Source organism: Boleophthalmus pectinirostris, unplaced genomic scaffold, assembly GCF_026225935.1.
Source record: "Boleophthalmus pectinirostris isolate CB_2022bp ecotype Guang Dong unplaced genomic scaffold, ASM2622593v1 HiC_scaffold_3, whole genome shotgun sequence".
Lineage (NCBI taxonomy): Eukaryota > Metazoa > Chordata > Actinopteri > Gobiiformes > Gobiidae > Boleophthalmus > Boleophthalmus pectinirostris.
In genome coordinates, this window is record NW_026571299.1 from 15,090,666 (window position 1) to 15,111,602 (window position 20,937).

The window sequence follows — 20,937 nt, forward strand, 5'->3', positions numbered from 1 at the left end:
TTTCTGCCCGCTTAATGATATTCCCAGTCAGTGTTTTACGGGCAGGACCTCTCACTCCCCAAGCGCCTTCCACAACGATTGTCCTGGGAAACCCGAAACCCACTTCCACTGGCAGGTTCCAAGCTTTCCAGTGATTCTGCTGCAAAGACTGATACTTCCCTTGCTTTCGCTCATGTGCCTCCCCGATGCTTTCCTCCCAGGGTACAGTTAATTCCACAAGAGCCACCTATTTGGTTGTCTTTTGACCAAATTACAATATCTGCTCAATTTCATTTCTCTCCAGCGACTAGGTCAGGAATCGGAATACACTAGATCAGGGGTCGGCAACCCAAAATGTTCAAAGAGCCATATTGGACCAAAAAAACTAAAACCATTCCTGCCTGGAGCCGCAAAAAATTAAAAGTCTTATATAAGCCTAATATGAAGGCAACATAGGCTGTCAGTATATTAGCTATATAAGCCGACTATTAAAATGACTAAGTAGGCTACAAATACAAAATGAGCATTCATGATGACACAAACCCCTTTTGCGACCCTCTCATACTCGGTGCGCCGTCTGTAGCCACTGAAATCAGGTGGTTAGTGTTTATTCCTTTGTCATTTAGGCCCCATTTACACGTACACGGGTATTTTTAAAAACGGAGACATTTCCCTTCATTTGTACACATCGTTTACACGCAAACGCCTCTGAAAACGAATCTTTCTATAAAAAAATCCAGCTAGAGTGGAGATTTTGGAAAACTCCGGTTTCACGTTTGCGTGTAAACTGAGATAAACTGAGTTTTAGGAGCTGACGCGCTGAAAGTGCGACCGACGTTTACCTGTTGCTTTGACGACGAGCAGAAGCTCTGAACTCGGGCAGCAGCGCCAAACACACGGGAGCAGTCAGCGCGCAGCTCCTCACGACGGGGCTGGGGGTCCAGTGTTGGTCAGATTGTCCGGAGGCTTCGTCCTCCATGTCCTGGTTCCAGACGGGGGCGAGTAAGACCAGCGCGCAAAGTACTGGGTCCGAGTGCTTCAGTGCAGTCGTCTGCGCGCTGGTTCCGTGCGGGAAAAGCGAGAATGCGCTGTGGACCACAGGTCCGGGCTGCTCCGGTCCTCCGCGTTCGACCACGGCTGGTTCCGAGGTGGTGCAAAGGTTCCGAGGTGGTGCAAAGCATCAAGCACAGAAGCGTGAATCCCGTTTGGTTCGTTATATGTTGTTCTGAGCGTCCGTCTGCGCACGTGTTTTTTTGTTGGGGTTTTTTTCGGGTAAAGCGCTTCTCAGGTGGAGGCACCGGACACCACCCCCGCTTCAGCTCATCTATTTGTTCTGCTGAAACACTTTTCATGTGTTTCACAGCTGATGGATCAGATCCATGACCAGAGATGAACAAGGGTTTTACCCCTAAAGAAACCATAAAACAACAACCAAAAAAATCATTCCTTTTCCATTTTCACTCATTTTTGAAAAAGCTCCAGGGAGCCACTAGGGGAGTGCTAAAGAGCCGCATGCGGCTCCGGAGCCGGGGTTGCCGACCCCTGCACTAGATGGTTTGCAAGAACCCCGGAAATGCGAGTCCGAGCCGTACATTCTGTGTTGGCAACGATTCCCGAGATTGAGGGTTTAAAGCCAAACAAAGAGAATGTTTGTTGAATATTATTAAGGGGACAGAAGTTATTGCCCTTCTTCCTACGGGATTTGGGAAAAGCTTAATATACCAGTTAGCCTCATTAGCAGCGCATTACATACATCACGACCAAATAGCAGTGATTGGTTTAATTTAAAAAATACCCATCTACTGTCGAGCGAATTAATTCTAACGCTGCAAGGTCAAACGGTTTCTACAAAATGAAACTGTCTGATGAATCAGGCTAAATTTCAGCAATCTCTGCTGGGAATTTAAGTATATTAAGTATTTCTATCCATCATCTATCTATCTAACTGTGAATGAAACAAAACACAGGCCTGTTTTTGACGAATGAAACAACATTTAAACATAGATCAGAAAATACGGGTCCTTTAAGTTAGATGTTTGGCTAAAACAGAACACTAGTCTATACTGGAGCTTTAAGACTGTGAGTGGATAGTAAATGGGCAAATTTATGTGTTTTTGTTTTTCATTTTATTTTGAGCCAATACCCATTATCCATTTAACATACTGCAGTAAATGGCCCTTGGCTCCTTTGAAGCGTATAAAGCCAATACCACAGCCCCTCCCGTCCTCAAATACTGAACTAGTACAGCGTCATGCAGTCTAACAGAACACTGCCTTTAGCGTCGTACTTCCTGTTGTCTTCTTCCACTGTGGCATAACCTAGAAATTATTATTTAGCTCAGCATTTAGATTTGGCGAGCTCCTACAAGTGAGGTTGCTGTCATGCTTTTGTTGAGTTGAACGAATCACGCGCGATTTCAATTATAAGAATGTAAACTGCACCGGGTTTCAGATTTGACTTGTGATTATGGTCACGCTTACACATCAGTTTGTGTATTAAAACTGTATGCTTGTTTTGAGAACGAAAACATCTTGGTTTTGATGATCACAGTCAAGATTGTCAACTATAATGTGAGCTTATACTTTCCTAGTGCAGGTCTCAAACATACCTCAGACAATTTCATTTCATTTACAGCTGCAGTATGCAACTTTCTAGCCAAAAAAATTAGTGAAATAAAACCATATTTTCTTTTATCATTTGTGTTTACTGCACTAAAAAAACTTCTTTACAGTGAGCTGGCTTGCATCTCCATAAACCAGACTCTTATTTGGCCTGGAGGAGGGTCTCTTTTGGCTTGTTTCCACAGAAATGTTCTTCTTTTGGCTATAATCTTCCACAGCATAAACAATTTCTATAGATAATGTTCCGAAGTATGGTTTAACTTTCTATTTCCATGGAATCTTATCATCTCCAGAAAGTTACTTATTGTACCTTTAAGTGATGTGGCACTAATTTTCTACAGGGAATATTGAGTTCTTTGAATTATGTAGAAAAGTGTAATTTACATGTAATTTATAACATGCCCATAATAATAATCATTGTAGGGCCCGACCGATGTATCAGCTATGGGCCTAAATCTTGCCGATACGGGCCAATAGTCCACGTGGGCATGTTATACCTCCTTATAAAGCTTAGACTCTCTATATCAGGAGTCTCTAACCTTTTTCCTCAGGTGAGCTTTTACCTTTTATATAACAAAAATGCCAAGGCGCTACTCATTTTAACGGCCGCAAGAAAATGAGACGATTAAAAGAAAGAGGGCAAGCCTTAGGGTACAGTTAGATGCCTATAAAACATAAACCATGGTCCATTTATTAGTGGAAAAAGTTGTGCTTTAAAATGATATATTTACAAGGGATGGAATTAAACATATTTTTGTTCTTCAGCACAATGGCATGATTCTGAAATCCTTCGGTGTGCTACTTTTAAGGGGTTGGAGAGCTACTAGTAACTCCTGAGCTACAGGTTGGAGATCCCTGCTCTATATTTTGTCCATTTAATCAAATTTACAGACAGATAAATGTCCTAATATGTGGCGCCGCATCAATATTTATTTGAGGAATAATTTGTCTGTGTCTGTGACGCTGTACTGTCCCTGAATGCACCCCCAGTGTCATGTCACTCACGTACGCTTGTTTACTAAATGTAGCCTAAACAAACTTGATTTTAAATCCAGTAGAGTCGGACCTAAGATTTATAATCAACTGAAGATTTACAGTGAAATTTTACATCACTAAATATAACGGCTTTTATATCGATATCGGCAGCTCCAACTTCCTTTGCATCGGTATCATATCAACCACAAAAACTCCATGTTGGTCAGGCCCAAAGTCATAGATAGTATATATTAAAGAATCAAGTACCTCATAAAGATAGTCAAAGAGTTCAAGGATGGTCAGGATACTTGCTCCAATGAAGAGACCCATCTGACCACCAATGTCACCTAAAAACAAATAAATAACAAAATATTACACAGATGAAAAATAATAAAAATGCAAGTTCAATCATGTTATTTTGGTGGCATTTTATAAGTAGTGTACATGAAGAGCTGATGTTGTTTCCTTACCCAGGAGACCAGCCAGTTCGTAAGCCTTCTTCTGCTCAATGGTCTCGTAGTTTAGTGCTTCAAAGTAGATGTCCAAAACCAGGATGTTTTCACTATAAAAACAGACAAACATGCGCGGTTAAAAGAGGGTAATTATAATTTTATGTGATGGGGCCTTTCAGTAAACCCAAGGACGTCCTAATAAAAAGGATCTGAAATTGTGAAACGCCACAGTAAAAACACAACACATCAAACACTAAATTAAGTTTAAAAAAAAAAAGTGATTTTCAAAGTTTAAAAGTTCAGTATAAAAGCAAAAGGTGTAACTTTTCTAGTGGAGTGTTTTGTCTTCCCGGAGACCAAACCAGACCAAGTTACAGGTCAGATCTGTGGAGAGGCGACCCTGCTCATACTCAGAATACCTTTTTTTAATAAACATTTTTGGGCAATAAATCCACCTGTAATTGAATAAATGTAAGGTAGAGCTGTTTAATGTCACACTGTGAAACATTCAATGACATATCCGTAGAAACAAGCGGCTGACGGACGCCCAACCAAAAAGTTACATAGTGCACCTTTAAAAGAAAAGTAGCATTACTGATGTAAAATATAAATGAGTTGTCACACATAATCCAACTACTTTTGATTAGGGGTGTAACGATATCCAAGTTTCACGATATGATATCATCACAGTGTGAACCTCATGGTACGATATTTATTGCGATATCAAGGGAAAGCTCATGATATGGTGGGGAGGCTCATGATTAGGGATGTAACAATATCCAAATCTCTCAGTACGATATTTTCACGATATACATCTCACGGTATGATATTTATTGTGATATTTTGTGGAGGCAAACAAAACTGTTAAAATGCTACTTTTTTCTCTTATAATGCCTTGACAAGACTTAATCCAAAGAACTAAAACTTAAAAGTGCTTAGAACTGTTATTTCTTCTTGTAGTTTACACTGAAATGGAGCAAAGGATCATGGTCTATGTAGTTCCCTCTGTCTTTTTTTTTTTTATTTTTTAGCTATTTCTGCACCATAACTATTCATTTAAGCAAAGAGTCTTATAATTCATTATATTGTGATAGTCCACGATATTATTGTGAGAACTTTGATGATACAATATCACGATATTTAGGATATTGTTACATCCCTACTTTTGATACATAGAATATGGGGTAAAACTTGATATAGTGGAGCAAATATTTCACTTTGCTTCATTTTATGGCTTATAATAATTCAAGAGGTAATTGCAAAATAGTAAAGTTGAGTATTGTCTGCATAGAAATGACAAAGAATGCCAAAAATGAAGTGAAAATTGCTGAAAGAGTGTATAGAAATGATGACCCTAAAACTGATCCTTGGGGGTTTCCCATAAAGAAATAGTAAGGAAGATTTTTGTTTTGTTTTCTGACCTAATTAAAAGGTTCCTGTTTATGTGCTTCCTGTTTATGGAGATATTTGGTGAAACGGTCAGTCACCCAAGTGTTATCTAAACATTTGTGTGTAGCAAGAGGCACTGCTCTGAACAAAAACTTGATTGAAATAGCCCACCTTTGCATTGAGGTGGCCTTGAAACGACAACTGCATTTTTTCAGCAATAGTTTGGTTGGGTCGAGTTAGAAAAAAGTAAATAAATAATTAAATTCATATTAAAAATCTATTGAAGCTCTTCTGTTCTTAAGACTTAAACAAGCTTTATCGATCCACAAGGGAAACAACTTCTTTGTGAAATTGTTTAGATTCATCCTAGTATTTATTATATATATTTTTTTAATATGGAGAACTGCCTTTTACCATGATCTTACTGTTTCATAAAAATCAGATAATAATAAAAGCATTTCAATTGTCCATTTTACTTGTTTTAAAACTATATTCATTTATTCTGTAGATGTGTTAGCTTGAGAAAAGGACCTACCAGAATTAACTTATTTCCCCTAAGATAGCGGGAGAAATAAAGATAGACGATTTCAATAACGTTTTGAACTTTGTGAAGAAGTATTACACATAGGATTCATGGGAACACCTCGAGTAAGCTGTAAAATTATGATTAGAAATATTTCTGGATCTCGTCTCTGGGGCCATGGCTTCACGCCCCAGTGGAGTCAGGATCAAATTCAAAGCCCGACTTTGTTCTTCTTTTTGTTCCGGTTAAAAAGCACATTTCTCTATAGGTCTGATGGGAGAAGGATCTTAACAGAGACTCAAGCCTATAACTTCTCCATTATGGCGTAGATCTAAATGTCAGTTTTAAAAAGACATAAAACACAATGAGAGATGATAACTTTTGCTGCATCGTTAGTTCATTTTTTCTCTAGAGAAAACTTGTAGAGAAGTTGTTTTATGTGTTGGGTAAATGAATTGTACATCATAATGATTTTAGTCAATGATAACTCAAGTAAACAAAGTGCCATTTTAATTAATAATTGATGCATGTGTAAAAGTTTACTTATTGTGACTTTCCATATTCATATCTTTTCTGTGTTCATTTTTGAAGTTTTTGTTTATAGAACTTTAGTATTTTAACTTACGGGTCCCATGTTAAACTACTTTCTGATCTACCATAAAATACCAAATAATAGCCGGGTTTCAATTAACCGCCGGGTCCCTTTAAAACGCCGGGTGCAGGTGTATATTTTGATAAATAACCACCGGTTCTAAATAAACGCAGAGTCTAATGTAGTAAAAAGTGGTGTAGTGTTTTTTTTTTTTTTAAGTCGGGGTGTGCAATTCGTGAGGATTAAGCCAGGTCTAAATCAGGACTAAACCAGGACTGAACCAGAACTGAACCAGGACTAAACCATGACTAAACCAGGACTACACCAGATCAAAGCCAGGTCTAAATCAAGACTAAACCAGGACTAATCTTGGACTTGAGAGAGAGAGAACCCCGAGCCCGTGAAGCAAGATGTCCACAAAGCTCGGTCGGACGACAGCTGCGTTTAGCCCCGTGGGGTGCGGAGCTCTGCGCAGGTCCTTTTGCCTGTGGTCACCCGACAATCTATGCGGGTCGACACTCAGTCCTGGTTCAGTTCTGGTTTAGTCATGTTTTGGTCCTGTTTAGTCCTGGTTTAATCCTGCATTAGTCCTGGTTCAGTCCTGATTTAGACCTGGTTTAGACCTAGTTTAGTTCTGTTTCAATCCTGGTTCAGTCCTGGTTTAGACCTGGTTTAGTCCTGGTTCAGTCCTGGTTTAGTCCTGGTCCCTCATGTCACAGGTCACTATAGGACAGTAGTGCAGATATCATGAGCAAGTTGTTTTCATCATTGCTAATAGCTCCGGTTTGACATTTAAGTTGTAGCTGATTTTATATTTGTTATTTTTTTTATATCTCATGTTGGGAGAAGTGGGTGGACGGCGTTACCCCGCGTAACACACCCACTACAATGCTGCCACTGTCGCTGCATGTTTTTTTTCTTCGCCTGTTTTGTTTTGCTTTGTTTTTACGTAGCTTATCATGTTTTCTTTCAGTCAGTCTTCAACCACATTGTTGATTGCCATGGCTCTGATGCAGCGAAGAAATAAAAAATAGGCAAAGTAGGCGAAGCAGTCACCAGGCCATCGTATAACGGCAACGCCTCTTCCAAGGCGTGCTGTAAAAACTGTGAATTATAGTCATACTGGATTTTTGTAAGGACGGAATTAATCGCCTGCCCCAAATTGCCGCCTGGTCTCAAATAAATGCCTGGTCTGTTAAGTGATTGAAACAAATAAACGCCTTGGTTACTATTTGGTATTTTTCGGTATGTTATAATGTTGTTTCCTCATCACAAACACAGAGATGGAGTTGTGTGTTTCATTCACACACATTTAACACACAAATATTACATATTTAGTATTTATTTAGTTCTTCTTCTTTCAAACAGAAAACACTCTGTTTCTGGCTGCTGTATCTATATATCGCCAAGAGTATTTTTTGGTATATTTTGATGTTGCCGATCTTTAGGCACAGAAACGATTTAGGTTGTCTTTTCCACAAGGGGATATTTATTATGAAGCCACAAAAAAAGTTAAGCCGGCTACAACATCCCGTGCCTTGCTGCGGTAAAAACACACTTCAGTCTAGTTCAAGGCACACGTACAAAACCAAACAAAACCAAACAAAAGTTCAAATGCACCTTGTAAAAATAACAATGTTCAGAATTTAAAACAATGACACCATAAAAACAATAGGGGGTGTCAGTGAACCTCAAAAAGAATAATATTTACATTAATTCACAACAATCGCGTATAACTGTAAATTAATTAATCATGGCTCTCACATTTTACTAAATTATTTTCAGTTTTGTTGCTTATTTAGTGGAAGGAAACTTTTGACATATTTATTGATTTAACAAAGACTTTTAGTATCACAGACATGATTTAACCTTTATTTTATTGAACCGTATCGAATCGTTTTGAAATATACCATATCGAACCGAAAGTGCACTGTATCGAGATTTGTATCGTATCGTGGCCTATGTATCGAGGTATGTATTGTATCGGCAACTTCTTAATGATACCCAGCCCTACTTTTGACGCCATGTTGCAATACAAAAAGTGCTTCAGTGTGTGTTTAAACTCTATGCACCTTCATTAGAATAATTCGTTTGATTTCAGGCCCCGAATTTCCAATCTCTGTTAAACAAATGAACGAAACAAAACACAACTCCAGGTTTGTTTTTGATGAGGTAACAGCATTATAACATGGCTAAAAGTTCACAAGAATCCATTTTGTGCCCTTACGTTAAGTCCAATCTTGGGATCAAACCATCCATTTCTTATTGCATTGTTCTGAAAAGCAGTGTATTATTACTGCAACAGATATAACAGCTAAATGGGAGTGCTGTCAGTGGTGTGATTGCCTGTGTCCACTGTCAGCATCCTCAGTCTCCCGTCACTGATGGATAACATTTACTATAATAGGCCGCTGACAGAATAAATATGGAGCATCGCTAAACTCCATGCCCACTGGGGATGACAGCCACACCTGCTGATTACGTATGGAGTCACTGCGTCATTCAAACTACTCTGCTGGGAATCGTAGAAAATAATTAGTTCTGTTGTGCAATGGTTTTTTCTTTATCAAACTGGCAGTGTCCATTAATTAAGTTTAGATTATTTTTAGAGGAAAGTTAGCACTGCGTAAAATGAAGCTTCAGTGTGATCTCATCTTATGTAATTGTAAAAAAAAAAGAAAAAAAAGTTATTATTATTAAGAAAATATTAGATAGATGCTTTACTGATCCCAAGGGAAATTTATTTGCAGAAACATTTGCACTGCGCTTCTCAGTCGTCTTTGTGTCAGTGCAGTTTAACAATAGGACAGGACATATCCTACAGCGCCCATGACAACAAAAAATATTTAACCCCCTAAGGACCATATTTGAAAGTTATCAGGTTCTTTTTTCAGACCAAGAGTTTGTTTTCATACCTGACAGTTTTGACTGCTCACTAGCGATCTACCTAAGAGTGGTCACGTGATGTCGAAACTGTCAGGTATGAAAACAAACTTTTGGTCTGAAAAAAAAAACCCCTAATAAGACAAATCAGGGGTCACCAAACTTTTTTTCTGGGGGCCACATTATCGCTCCTGGCTGTGATGGGGGTCTGGAGTTTGCTAGGCCGATGAAGGGATACATGCTGTTGAGCTTCCAGTCCGCCTTTCATCTGCAGAATCCTTTCTTCTCTTGTTTGCCCTCGCAAGCTCGCATACTCTTTGTGGCGGGTTTTGTCACAGACGATGCAGATTATATTCTTTGAAAACTGCCACACTTTCTTTACATATCAGAGAAACTGCCCGGTCCTTATACACTGAACAAAAAAATAATCAGTTGTCCACTGTTCTTTGAAAACTCAGCACTCTGTCAACTTTTTGTACTTTAACACTAGTCATTTTGCTGGCCTTAACTGCACTACAGAACTCTGCGCATGTGATGACTGTCACTGTTTGCTCTCGAGCTTGTCAGGTGACGAAAATTCAACAGCAAATTCAGCAGCAAATGTAAATACGTCATATAATTATTTAAATCTAAATACTTCATATAAATACATATATTTTTTATTGAAATCAACAAAATACAAGATGCAGACGTGTTATTATTTGCCAAAAAGTAATTTAAAACAATAGGCCATGGCAACTTTTGAGGATTGTCTCATTGGGAAAGTTCAAATGGTCGGGGGCTGGTCAAAGGGGCATGGCGGCTGGAGTTGGCCCACAGGCCTTAGTTTGATGACCCCTGACAAAAATGATCAGAAGACCAAATGAACCACATTGGACTACCGTATTTGTAGTTTTTTTCACTATATAGATTATTTAATTTGCCCAAGTACAGATGTATTGTATAAATAGATGTATATCTTGACTTCAAAATTTAAAAAAAAAAGTGTTTGATAATCAGCAAGTGTGTGTTAGCATGCTAGTTGTTAGCAATACCATCACAGCAAAAGGTGTGAAAAGCTTTTATAAACTCATCACGGAGAACAGTCAGGATGCTCGCAATGCTTAAGGTAATCTTTGAACCTCTGCAAACTATTTAAAATTAACATAAAAATCAGGTACAGTGCCATTAATTGTTACTAAAAACAGCTTTATAATTATAAATCCACCTCAAGATTTCAAACTTTTATTCTTTCATTTGGCTGTTCTATTTTCAACATAGTCTGAATTCAGATTTGGGAGATTTCTGCATCAGATGCGCGTCCTTTCATAACACTGGGTTAAGAGGGTGAAGAGCCTGGAGCAAGACTTGAACTGGTGACCCTCTCATCAGGAGGGGCCACGATTGCTCAGAAAGTAAACCAATATAGTAGAGAGAATAAGAAGAGACCGCTGTGTGCTGTCTGCATAGGGAGACCAGATTTTTCAAATTCAAAACTGGAACACATGGTTGGTATAAATAAAATTGTGAAAAGAGCGTAACGTTGTGCATTCATAATCTGGGGGATTTCTGTCACAGCATTTTTTTTGCTTCGTGCTCATGGTTTTCTGTATTTTGGCTAAAGTAATGACAATTTATGATCCTCTCTACTGTTGGCGAGGATCAGATTAGTCAAAAATTGTGATAGACCCTGGGTTAGACCTGATGTAATCCTGGTTTAGTCTTAGTTTAGTCCTGGTTTAGACCTGGTTCAGATCAAATTGGTCAGAAATAGTGACATATACAAATCTGCTGGGACAGGGGACACAAGGCTCATAACTGGGACTGTCCCGGGTAAATAGGGACGTCTGGTCACCCCATGCCTGCATCTAATTATAAAGTTTTTTTATTGGCCAAGAACCAGGAATTACACTGTTATCATGCTGGCAAAAGTGACTTGGTAAGTGATTTGAGTGAAGACATTTCTCAGCTCATCCAAGCAGCTTCTTCAGCTGTGGTCACATTATTGTTTGTTCATTACCAAACTTTGACTCTGAAGTTGTGAAATGCGCTTTTAAACTTTTTGCGGAGAATTATTTAAATGCTAGGAACGTGCTGAGTAAAATAAGGAATAACTGGACTACTGCAAATACTTTAAAATTAACAAGTTCTCATTTTAGGCCTATATTTAAAAAAAATAATAATCCTTTAGTCAAGTATTATGGCCACTGCATTTGAAACCTGCTTTCTTAATACCTCATGGATCAACTGAAGTTACATTATAAGTTCTCACCTTGCGTTGAGAAACTGACCTATTATTGCTGTCCTCATTCTCTGAAATGGCGACAGATCTTTTTAGTGGATTTAAAGCAAAAGCTCGCCCCATTCGTTTGACAAATTAGCCAAATCTGTGTCCGGGCTAACACTCCATCTCCTCCTCTGACACAAAGCACATCGTTCATTTGCAAAGAGTGCTCCAGACCTCTTTTTCTCCTCTAATACTATCCCTCACTGTCTGAACATAGAAAGGGCAAATTCAATAACATTGTTAATATGTCTAGCCCGACTCAGAGAAAACAAAAACTATAAAATGGAATGCAAATGAAATAAAAACAAAAACAACAATAAAATAAATGGAAGAAAGAAGAGTATACGATGCTAATACAAATGGTCAATATGTATCAGTATGTGTTTTGTGTTTTAGATTTCCTTTCCAGATATAATAATAATGCATCAGTTTTATATAATGCTTTTCTAGATGCTTAAAGACGCTTTACAGATCATTATTCATTCACTCCACACTCGGTGGTGGTAAACTACTATTGTAGACTGATGGAAGTGAGGCTGCCAATCTGTGCCATCGGTAGGAGTGTGCAAAAATATAGACATACTGATTTGTCGTATTGTTTAATGTGATGATACATTATCAATATCGTGGGCTGCTGTATCGATATAGTGCCAAGAGTATTTTTTTTGGTATATTTTACTAAATAATTTTGTTACAGTGCTACAGTTTTGTTGCTTGTTTAGGGGAAGGAAACTTGTTTATTTGACATTTTCACTGTTTTGATGATTAAAATGTTTGTGTTTCATATGAACTTCGCACAAAAAGTGGTTTAACAAAGATGTAGTATCACAGCCATGATTTAGCCATTATTTTTTATTGAACCGTATCACATCGATTTCAAATATATCATATCGAATTGAAAGTGCACTGTATGGAGATATGTATTGTATCGTGGCCTGTGTATCGAGGTATGTACCGTATCGGCAACTGCTTAATGATACCCGGCCCCTCTGTCCACCACCATCATCACTCACACACCACTTTCATACTAGGCAATGTGTGTGAAATGCCTTGCCTAAGGACACAACTACAGTTTTTATCACTGCCGCTTCACTGTGGCACCTGATTTTCCCAACGGTCTCCCATCCAAATACTAACCAAGCCCAGCCCTCCTCAAGCTTTGAAAAACCGATATGGCCACAAATATGCCTAAGAGGTGGAGAGCCAGTCACCTGTTACCATGGAAATATTATTGCTTGGGCTGGAATGTTCCACAGTATGGCTTTAAACATATATGTATATCTCCATGGAGAAAAACAGGTCAGATCTGTGGAGAGGCAAGACTAAGTGCTAGATGGACCCACGAAGAATAGTTAATGTGAGTTAACAGTTTTTGTTCTCGCTCCCGACATAAACATCACTGGTTGAGTGGTCAGATCCACTGACTTACAGGTTGGCTAGTCTGATTTCAACTCCCACAGATGAATGCTGTTGTTGTGTCCTTGGGCAAGACACTTAACCCACCTTGCCTGTGTACACTTGTGTATGAATGTGTGAGTGGTTCCTTGTTGTGAAGTGCTTTGAGTGCGTTAAAGGTGGAAAAGTGCTATATAAAATGTGAACATTTACCATTGCTGTGGTAATAACTAATCAGAATCCAGAATAAATAAGTGTAATGCCATACTGTGGAATATTCCAACCAAAGCAATGACATTTCTATGGAGATAAGCGGGTTGTGGACCCTCCAGATGTTACTGCTCCAATCAACCCCATTTTCACTGCCACCTGCATATGGCAACTGTTCTGTACTTCTGCAATTTTTCTTAGTAGTGATATGTAGTCATTTTTTTAATCCACTATTCACAAGTCTGTAGTTATCCATAGGAAGTGTCAGCAACTTGACAGCTCTTTGTTTTTGATGACAGTTACACCAATGTCAGTTCCCATTAGACACAACAGTTTTCTAATACAGAAATTGGCTGGCAAGTTTCTGCTGTTAAGTCCTTTTATATCAAAACTGTGATTTAAAATGTCCAAATTATACAAATGATCCACGGCTGTAATGAAAATTTGCTAAAAAAAAAAACATGGAAGTTAGATAATCGCTTCCTTTGTCATGTTTTTGTTCATCAAACTGGTCACTTCGGGAAAAACCTGGCGCCGCTGCCTTAGTTAATTGTCTCATGTTTTTCCGTTGGTAAGGAAATTATAATTATTTTCCTTCTCTCCAATCTTAATTAGCAGTTTGTCTCCTTAGGCATGTCTCTCCTAATTATTTCAAAGTCATTTTAGTTGCTGCACTGGCACTATTTACACAATTAGACCACAAACTTGCTCCCAGCTTAAATCATAGCTTAGTCCAAATTTTTTTTTTTTTTTACACATAATAGCAGTGCTGATACTTACGATATGTACTGCTCAGTTTTGTTGAACTTCTTGGCCAGGTACTTCGCAGAGGCTTTACTGGGGATCTTGACAAAGGACATCTCTTTTCCGTAGCGGGTCAGGTTACATGGAGTCTCGCACACGCAGTAGTCGTTGTCCCGCTCCACCAAAAAGTCTGGAAAATAAAAGAAATTTGAGATTCAAATAAGAAAATTGTACAGTCGATTGAGTGTTGAAGATAAAACTAACTTTCAACTAAACTCTCTAAAGTAAAAGATGATTTTAGCTACCTGTTCAAGGCATTATAAGAGTACTTTGAACATGACAACTACTGACAACTACTACTACTACTACTACTACTACTGCTACTACTACTACTACATCAGCATCATCGACAGCAACAACTAATAATGCACCATATATACAGAGTTCAAAGTCGCTTTACAATTTGGTGCATTATTAATTCACTCAACACTCAGTGATGGTAAGATACTACCGTAGCCACAGCTGTCCTGGGGCAAACTGACTGAAGTGAGGCTGCAAATCTGCACCATCGACCCCTCTGACCACCACCAACACTCATGCTCACACCATTTTCATATGAGACAATGTGGGTGAAGTGGCCACTACTAACTACAACTACTCCTTTTTCTACTACTACTACTACTACTACTACTATGATTACAACTACTACTAGTACTACCACTACTACTTTCTACTAGACTTTCAACTACTACTAGTACTACTACTACTAGTCTTTCAACTGCTACTAGTACTACAACAACATCAGCAACAACAACAACTACTACTACTACTACTACTACAACTATGACTGCAACTACTACTAGTACTACTACTACTCCTATTTCTACTAGTCTTTCAAGTACCACTAATACTCCAACAACAACTACTACTACTACAACTACAATTGCAACTACAACTAGTACTACTACAACTACTTCTAATAGTCTTTCAACTACTACTAGTGCTACAACAACTACTACTACTACTACTACTACTGAAATTACTACTACTTCTACTAGTCTTTTAACTACTACTAGTAGTACAACAAAAACTACTACTACTACTACTACAACTACTACTGAAACTACTACTACTACTTCTACTAGTCTTTCAACTACTACTAGTACTACAACAACAAAACTACTACAACTACTACTACTAGTCTTTCAACTACTACTAGTACTACTACTACTACTACTACTATTACTACTGCTACTGCTGCTGCTATAAATAAAAAAAATATATACAAAAATAAAAAATTATCACAACATCTACTACTACCACTACTTCTTACTACTACTTCGTCTACTACTACTTATTACCTCTACTACAACAACAATAATATTTGAGTTTGGACAGTCCAGACTTCACCTCAGAGACCCTAAACTAAAACCATAAGACACAAAGATATTATTGTACAGAGTGAAGAGAGACAGGACGGGGGAGGGGTGTGGTCAGGGGGGCCTGTGTGATATTGTGTGATATTGTGTGAGGGAGATTGGCTGTCACTTAGAATGAGTCAGATAAAAGCATCGAAGACATGAGGCGATGAGCGGAGAGGAGGCCAGGGACGCACTGTTGAGATGACAGACTTCAAACAGACGAATACTATTATGTGTTATCTGCACAGAGGGAGGACACGGAGTTCACAAAGTGCTTTCAGACACGTCCTGTGGGATTCGGAGTTAGACAGAGAGAAACTACTGTCGTAATGTGATTTTTGAAACAACGGTGGTGCTAAAAGATTTTATATAGGTCAGAGATTTTTTCAGTTTTGTTGCTGTTACTCATGGCGCTAAAGGCTCATTTATGCTCGACGTTAGATACACATAGAAAATTCTGTCCATCCTCTGCGGTGTTTTGTCTTTCTCCTCAGAACAGGTGGAATCTTAGAAGCGGAGCTGTACCTGAGCTGACCACTAGGGGCAGCACAACAGACTTTTTAACAAGTGACTAGAACCAGCTAAGAAAATAAAAATAAATGCTTCTTTCACATCTTTTTTCTCAACTCTTTTCCAACAGATGTGATCTAAAAACTGCTGTGGGCGCCTCCATGTTTGTTTATTTGTTGCTCTATTTGTCAAACTGACTTTTAGTGCCCCTTGGTGGTTATTTAACAGAACACAGCCTTGACATTAGAAACGTTTGAAAGCATAACGGAAAGCATGGATGTGTTTATGTACTAGGGATGTAACAATATCCAAATCTCTCGGTACGATATTATCATGATATGCATCTTACGGTATGATATTTATTGCAATATTTTGGAGATGCTGATACAATTGTAGATAGGACACTTTTTAGTTTTTAAAATACCTTGACAAGATTTTGGTGTGAGTTGTTTTTGTCATAATCCCAAGAATTCAAGTAAAAACATATTTCTTCCTGTTTGCACTGAAATGAATCATGGGATATGTAGTTCCTTATGTTTATAAGCTGTTACTACTATAAAACAATGCATTTAAGCAAAGGAACTTGTAATTCGATATATAGTGACAGTCCACGGTATTATTGTGAGACTTTTGGCGATACGGTATCACGATATTTTGGTTATTGTTACATCCCTATTAGGAACGAAATGAGGTATATATAAAGATATGTTTAATTTAGTAACAAAGCAACAATAACAAATAAATTCACAAACAGACAAATGTTAAAACTTTTTTTAAATCTTCAAAATACTGTGCATCTCCTGTAGACCTTTGTGTCAGAGTCTGAGCTAAGAACGCTGGGAATTCAAGGTGCCACAGTGGGACATCAGTGGCAAAAACTGTCATTGTGTTCTTAGGCAGGACACTTCACCCATATTGCGTAGCATAAATGTGGTGTGTGCGTGAGCGTTGCTGGTGGTCAGAGGAGCTGATGGTGCAGAGTGGCCCAGGGCAGCTGTGGCTAGAATAGCTTACCACCACCAGGTATAGAATGAATGAATAAATAATGCACCACACTTGTAAAGCAATTTTGAGTGTCTGGAAAAGCTCTATATAAGACTATTTATTGCTCTATTATTATTATAATGAAAGCTTGATTTTATGTCTTTGCCCCTTTTGAATTATGGTTTTGCTCTAATAAGAAATTACTGTTTTGCTTTGAAATAAAGTTCATTATGTCTTATTCATCTTTAAACATTTTGGGACAGTTTTCACTTAACTACAGGAAATTGAATCCCGTATCAAATCTTCATCAGCGCCTGGACCAAAGAAAGTCTCAACCCCATGCTGTTCTTTTTATCAGCTTTTTATTATCTAATAGCAACACACACACAACAAGTACTACTACGACTACTACTCCTCTCCTTCTTCTCTTCCTCCTCCTACTACTACTACTACTTCTACTACTACTACAACTACAACAACAACTAACTACTACTACTACTACTACTCCTACTACTCCTTTTACTACTATGCCTACTACTCCTACAACTACTCCTACTTTTATTACCACTACTACTACTCCTCTCCTCTTTCTCCTACTACTGCTACTACTACTACTACTATTACTACTACTCTTACTACTTTTACTACTCCTCCCTCCTCCTTTTACTACTACGCCTACTCCTCCTACAACTACTCCTTTTACTACCACTACTCCTACTCCTACTACTTTTACTCCTCTCCTCTTTCTCCTACTACTGCTACAACTACTACTACTCCTACTACTCCTCCTCTACTACCACTCCTACTACTCCTCTCCTCCTTCTCCTACTACTGCTACTACTACTACTCCTGCTACTACTACTACTATTACTACTATTTTTTTTACTACTTCTACTCCTTTCCTCCTTCTCCTACTACTGCTACTACTCCTCCTCCTACCACTACTACTACAACTTTTACTCCTCCTCCTCCTCCTACTACTACTTTTACTACTACTCCTACTACTCCCACTTTTACTACTAAGCCTACTAGTCCTCCTACTACTATGCCTTTTACTACTACTACTACGACTACTACAACTACTACAACTACTACTACTGCTACTGCTACTACTTCTACTGCTTTTACTCTTACTCCTACTCCTACGATTACGTCACACACACACATACAGACATAAGAGTTGCATGCTGGGATACATCCTTACCCAGGGCCGGATCTGCACATTCCTTGTACTGCTCAGGGGTACAGTATGGAGCGTCTCCTGTGAACAATAAAAAAAAATAAAAAAAGAGGAAAGAAAACAATTAGCGGTGGGTCATCCTTTATAAACATATCTAAACAAGATCTCTGTGTTTAATGAATGCAGTCTGTTGTTCGGGGCTGTTATCAGGGTTTGGGCGTTCATTACATTTGATCTAATCTTTATAATTGATTTTGTTATGTTTCCTCCTCTTGCTTTTCTGTCATGGTGGTGTAGGCCTAGTTAAAGGCGCTGCATCTGATTTGCACTGTCTGAAAAATGTGAAAACAGAACTACGTAGATCATTTTAAACGTTTTACGGCACTTTCACACTGCTAGTTTGATTATTTGGTCTGCGCCAGATAATAAAATTGTTATTATGTAGCATATAGACTCCAGTGTGGTTCGCTTTCACACCGGCAAACAAACCAAAATTGGTCCGATTGACGTATATCGAAGGCTCCTGCACACAGCTGGTTTGACTGCACCTGGCTCGGTGATGTTGAGGCTCTCCGGTACGCCAGACCTCTCGGAAGCGCTGAGTTCGGGAGTCCAAGCCTGCCGTCCCATGATGCATTTCGAATAGTTCTTTTGGACCTACTGTCTAAGGTTTGGACCCTTCTCAATTTCATTTCTCTCCAGCGACTAGGTCAGGAATCAGTTTGACGGTTTGCAAGAGCCCCGGAAGTGCAAGGTCAGGCACCGGCCAATCAGCGAAGAGCCATACATTCTGTGATGACAACGATTCCTAAGATCGAGGATTTAAAGGATTTAAACAAAGAGAATGTTTGGTGAATTTTATCAAGGAGAAAGACGTTATTGCCCTTCTTCCTACGGGATTTGGGAAAAGCTTAATATACCATAGCATACGTCACAACCAAATAGCAGCGATTGGTTAAATAAAAAAAGTACCTACAATCGAGTGAACGAATCTTAATGCTGGGAGGTCAGACGGTTTCCACGAAGTGAACCCGGCTGATGAATCAGGCTAGAGTCAAGCAGACCGAGACCACCTCTTTATTAGGTCTCGGTTCACTTCATTTAATGCGGATCTGAGTGTGACTGAGGCTTTCACACCAACGAAAACAAACCGAACTAAGAGCTTCTGATTCGAATGAAACGTTTGGTGTGCACCAACCTGTAGTCTGTAGTCGTGAAAACACCCTTATAGTTGTCCAACATTATTCCTCAGATACCTTATGCATCCTAAGCATTCTAATTATTCACTGTGATGAGTTCTTAAGCACTTTTCATAATGTCTCACAAACCAGTCCAAAGTTGCTGTGATGGTAAAGCTAACAACTAGCATGATAACACACACTTCCTGATTATCATACAATAAAATGCTTACTAATTAGATTCTGAAAGCACACAGGTGACATATTTAGACCTCAATATATCTGTACTGGGACTTTGCTCAAATACACTGAAAATACAGGCACAGATTTAGTTTAGGTGATTATGTTAATGGTCATTTTTGACTTTGAAATTGTTAATCGCTATGGTAACAGTGCTAATTTTTCATCATTCGGAAACCATCGGCATTGATCCAGACTTACAGTTAATTTTATTACTCAATCCTGGTTGAGAAACAAGTTTAGTATGGATGTTGTTTTAAAAGTTACATTAGCGTTACATTCAGTAATTGTTTAGTCTTGGTTTGAATGTACTTAAAGATGCACTATGTAACTTTTCTGTTCCCATGGAAATGTTGCTTTGCCTGTAATGTATCCATCTTGCATTTATTTGGATTTATACAGATGTTGTATTTCTATAAATAGCTTGGAAAACGTGTGCTTACTGCGCTTGGCTCTCCACAGATCTGATTTGTAACTTGACATGGTGGTGCCAATTGCTTGCAGAGGTTGATATGTTTAATGCCATACTGAGGAACATTCCAGGCAAAATAACAACCAACCCAAGTAGTCCAGCAGTTGGTAGACTCTCTAACCAGAAATGTTTCATAGTGCGTCTTTAAATTACCCACTTAAGACCAGGGCGCAACTGATTTGAAATAGTTTCTGTTATAAGAGACAAAAGTTGGCAGAGTAAAAAAACGCTGTTAAACTGAGAAGCAGATTTCTGGTTAAATCTTTTACTAAAAATGAAATGACATTCGAGAGATCCTTTTTGTCCTTTTCATACTGCTTGTGATGAAAAAGCAACAAGTAATTAATTAAATTCCAACTTTCAAGGATTTTTTCCCCAACTTCAAATAACTTCTACGCCTGCAGCTTTAATCTGCTACTATTAATTATCACTTTGAGAAAACGTACGAGTCTGTGTTCTATTTCTGGCATTCTACTTCTGTATCTGAGCACAATTATTCTTCCCTCCAGTACAGAAATATTGTAAAAGCAGCTCTTAGGGGTCAACTGCGTATTATCTGTATTTAAATATAAAGCATTTTTATCATCCAAGAACCAGGAAGTACACTGTTAGCATGCTAATTATTAGTATTACCGCAATGGCAAAACTCTGCTATGGCCTCTAAAAGTTGTGAAATGAGCTTATAAACTCATTACTGTGAATAACTGGAATACTCAGAATGCATTAGGTAAGTGAGGAATAAATTTAGACCATTGCCAAGAATTTAAAGATACACTGTGTAACTTTTCTGATGCACTGTACACTGTCTGCCACTTCTTTACAGATGCTTTGCTTAGAACATCTACATTATGGCATTAAACGTATCTACTGTATGTCCATGGATAAACACAGAGGCTTCTATTGGGGAAAGTTACAGTTTAGAT

At 38.4% G+C, this 20,937-nt stretch overlaps 1 protein-coding gene across 1 annotated transcript in view; it reads right to left on the bottom strand.

Moving 5' to 3' along the window:
• asic1b (acid-sensing (proton-gated) ion channel 1b) overlaps positions 1–20,937 on the bottom strand; it is a 264,462-nt gene that overhangs the window by 18,478 nt on the left and 225,047 nt on the right. The window contains exons 5-8 of the mRNA XM_055160808.1: positions 18,149–18,205; positions 14,066–14,219; positions 4,046–4,137; positions 3,843–3,922 (exon numbers count right to left, since the gene is read on the bottom strand). Of these exons, the coding sequence (XP_055016783.1) occupies positions 3,843–3,922; positions 4,046–4,137; positions 14,066–14,219; positions 18,149–18,205 (383 nt within the window). The remainder of the gene's footprint in view (positions 1–3,842; positions 3,923–4,045; positions 4,138–14,065; positions 14,220–18,148; positions 18,206–20,937) is intronic.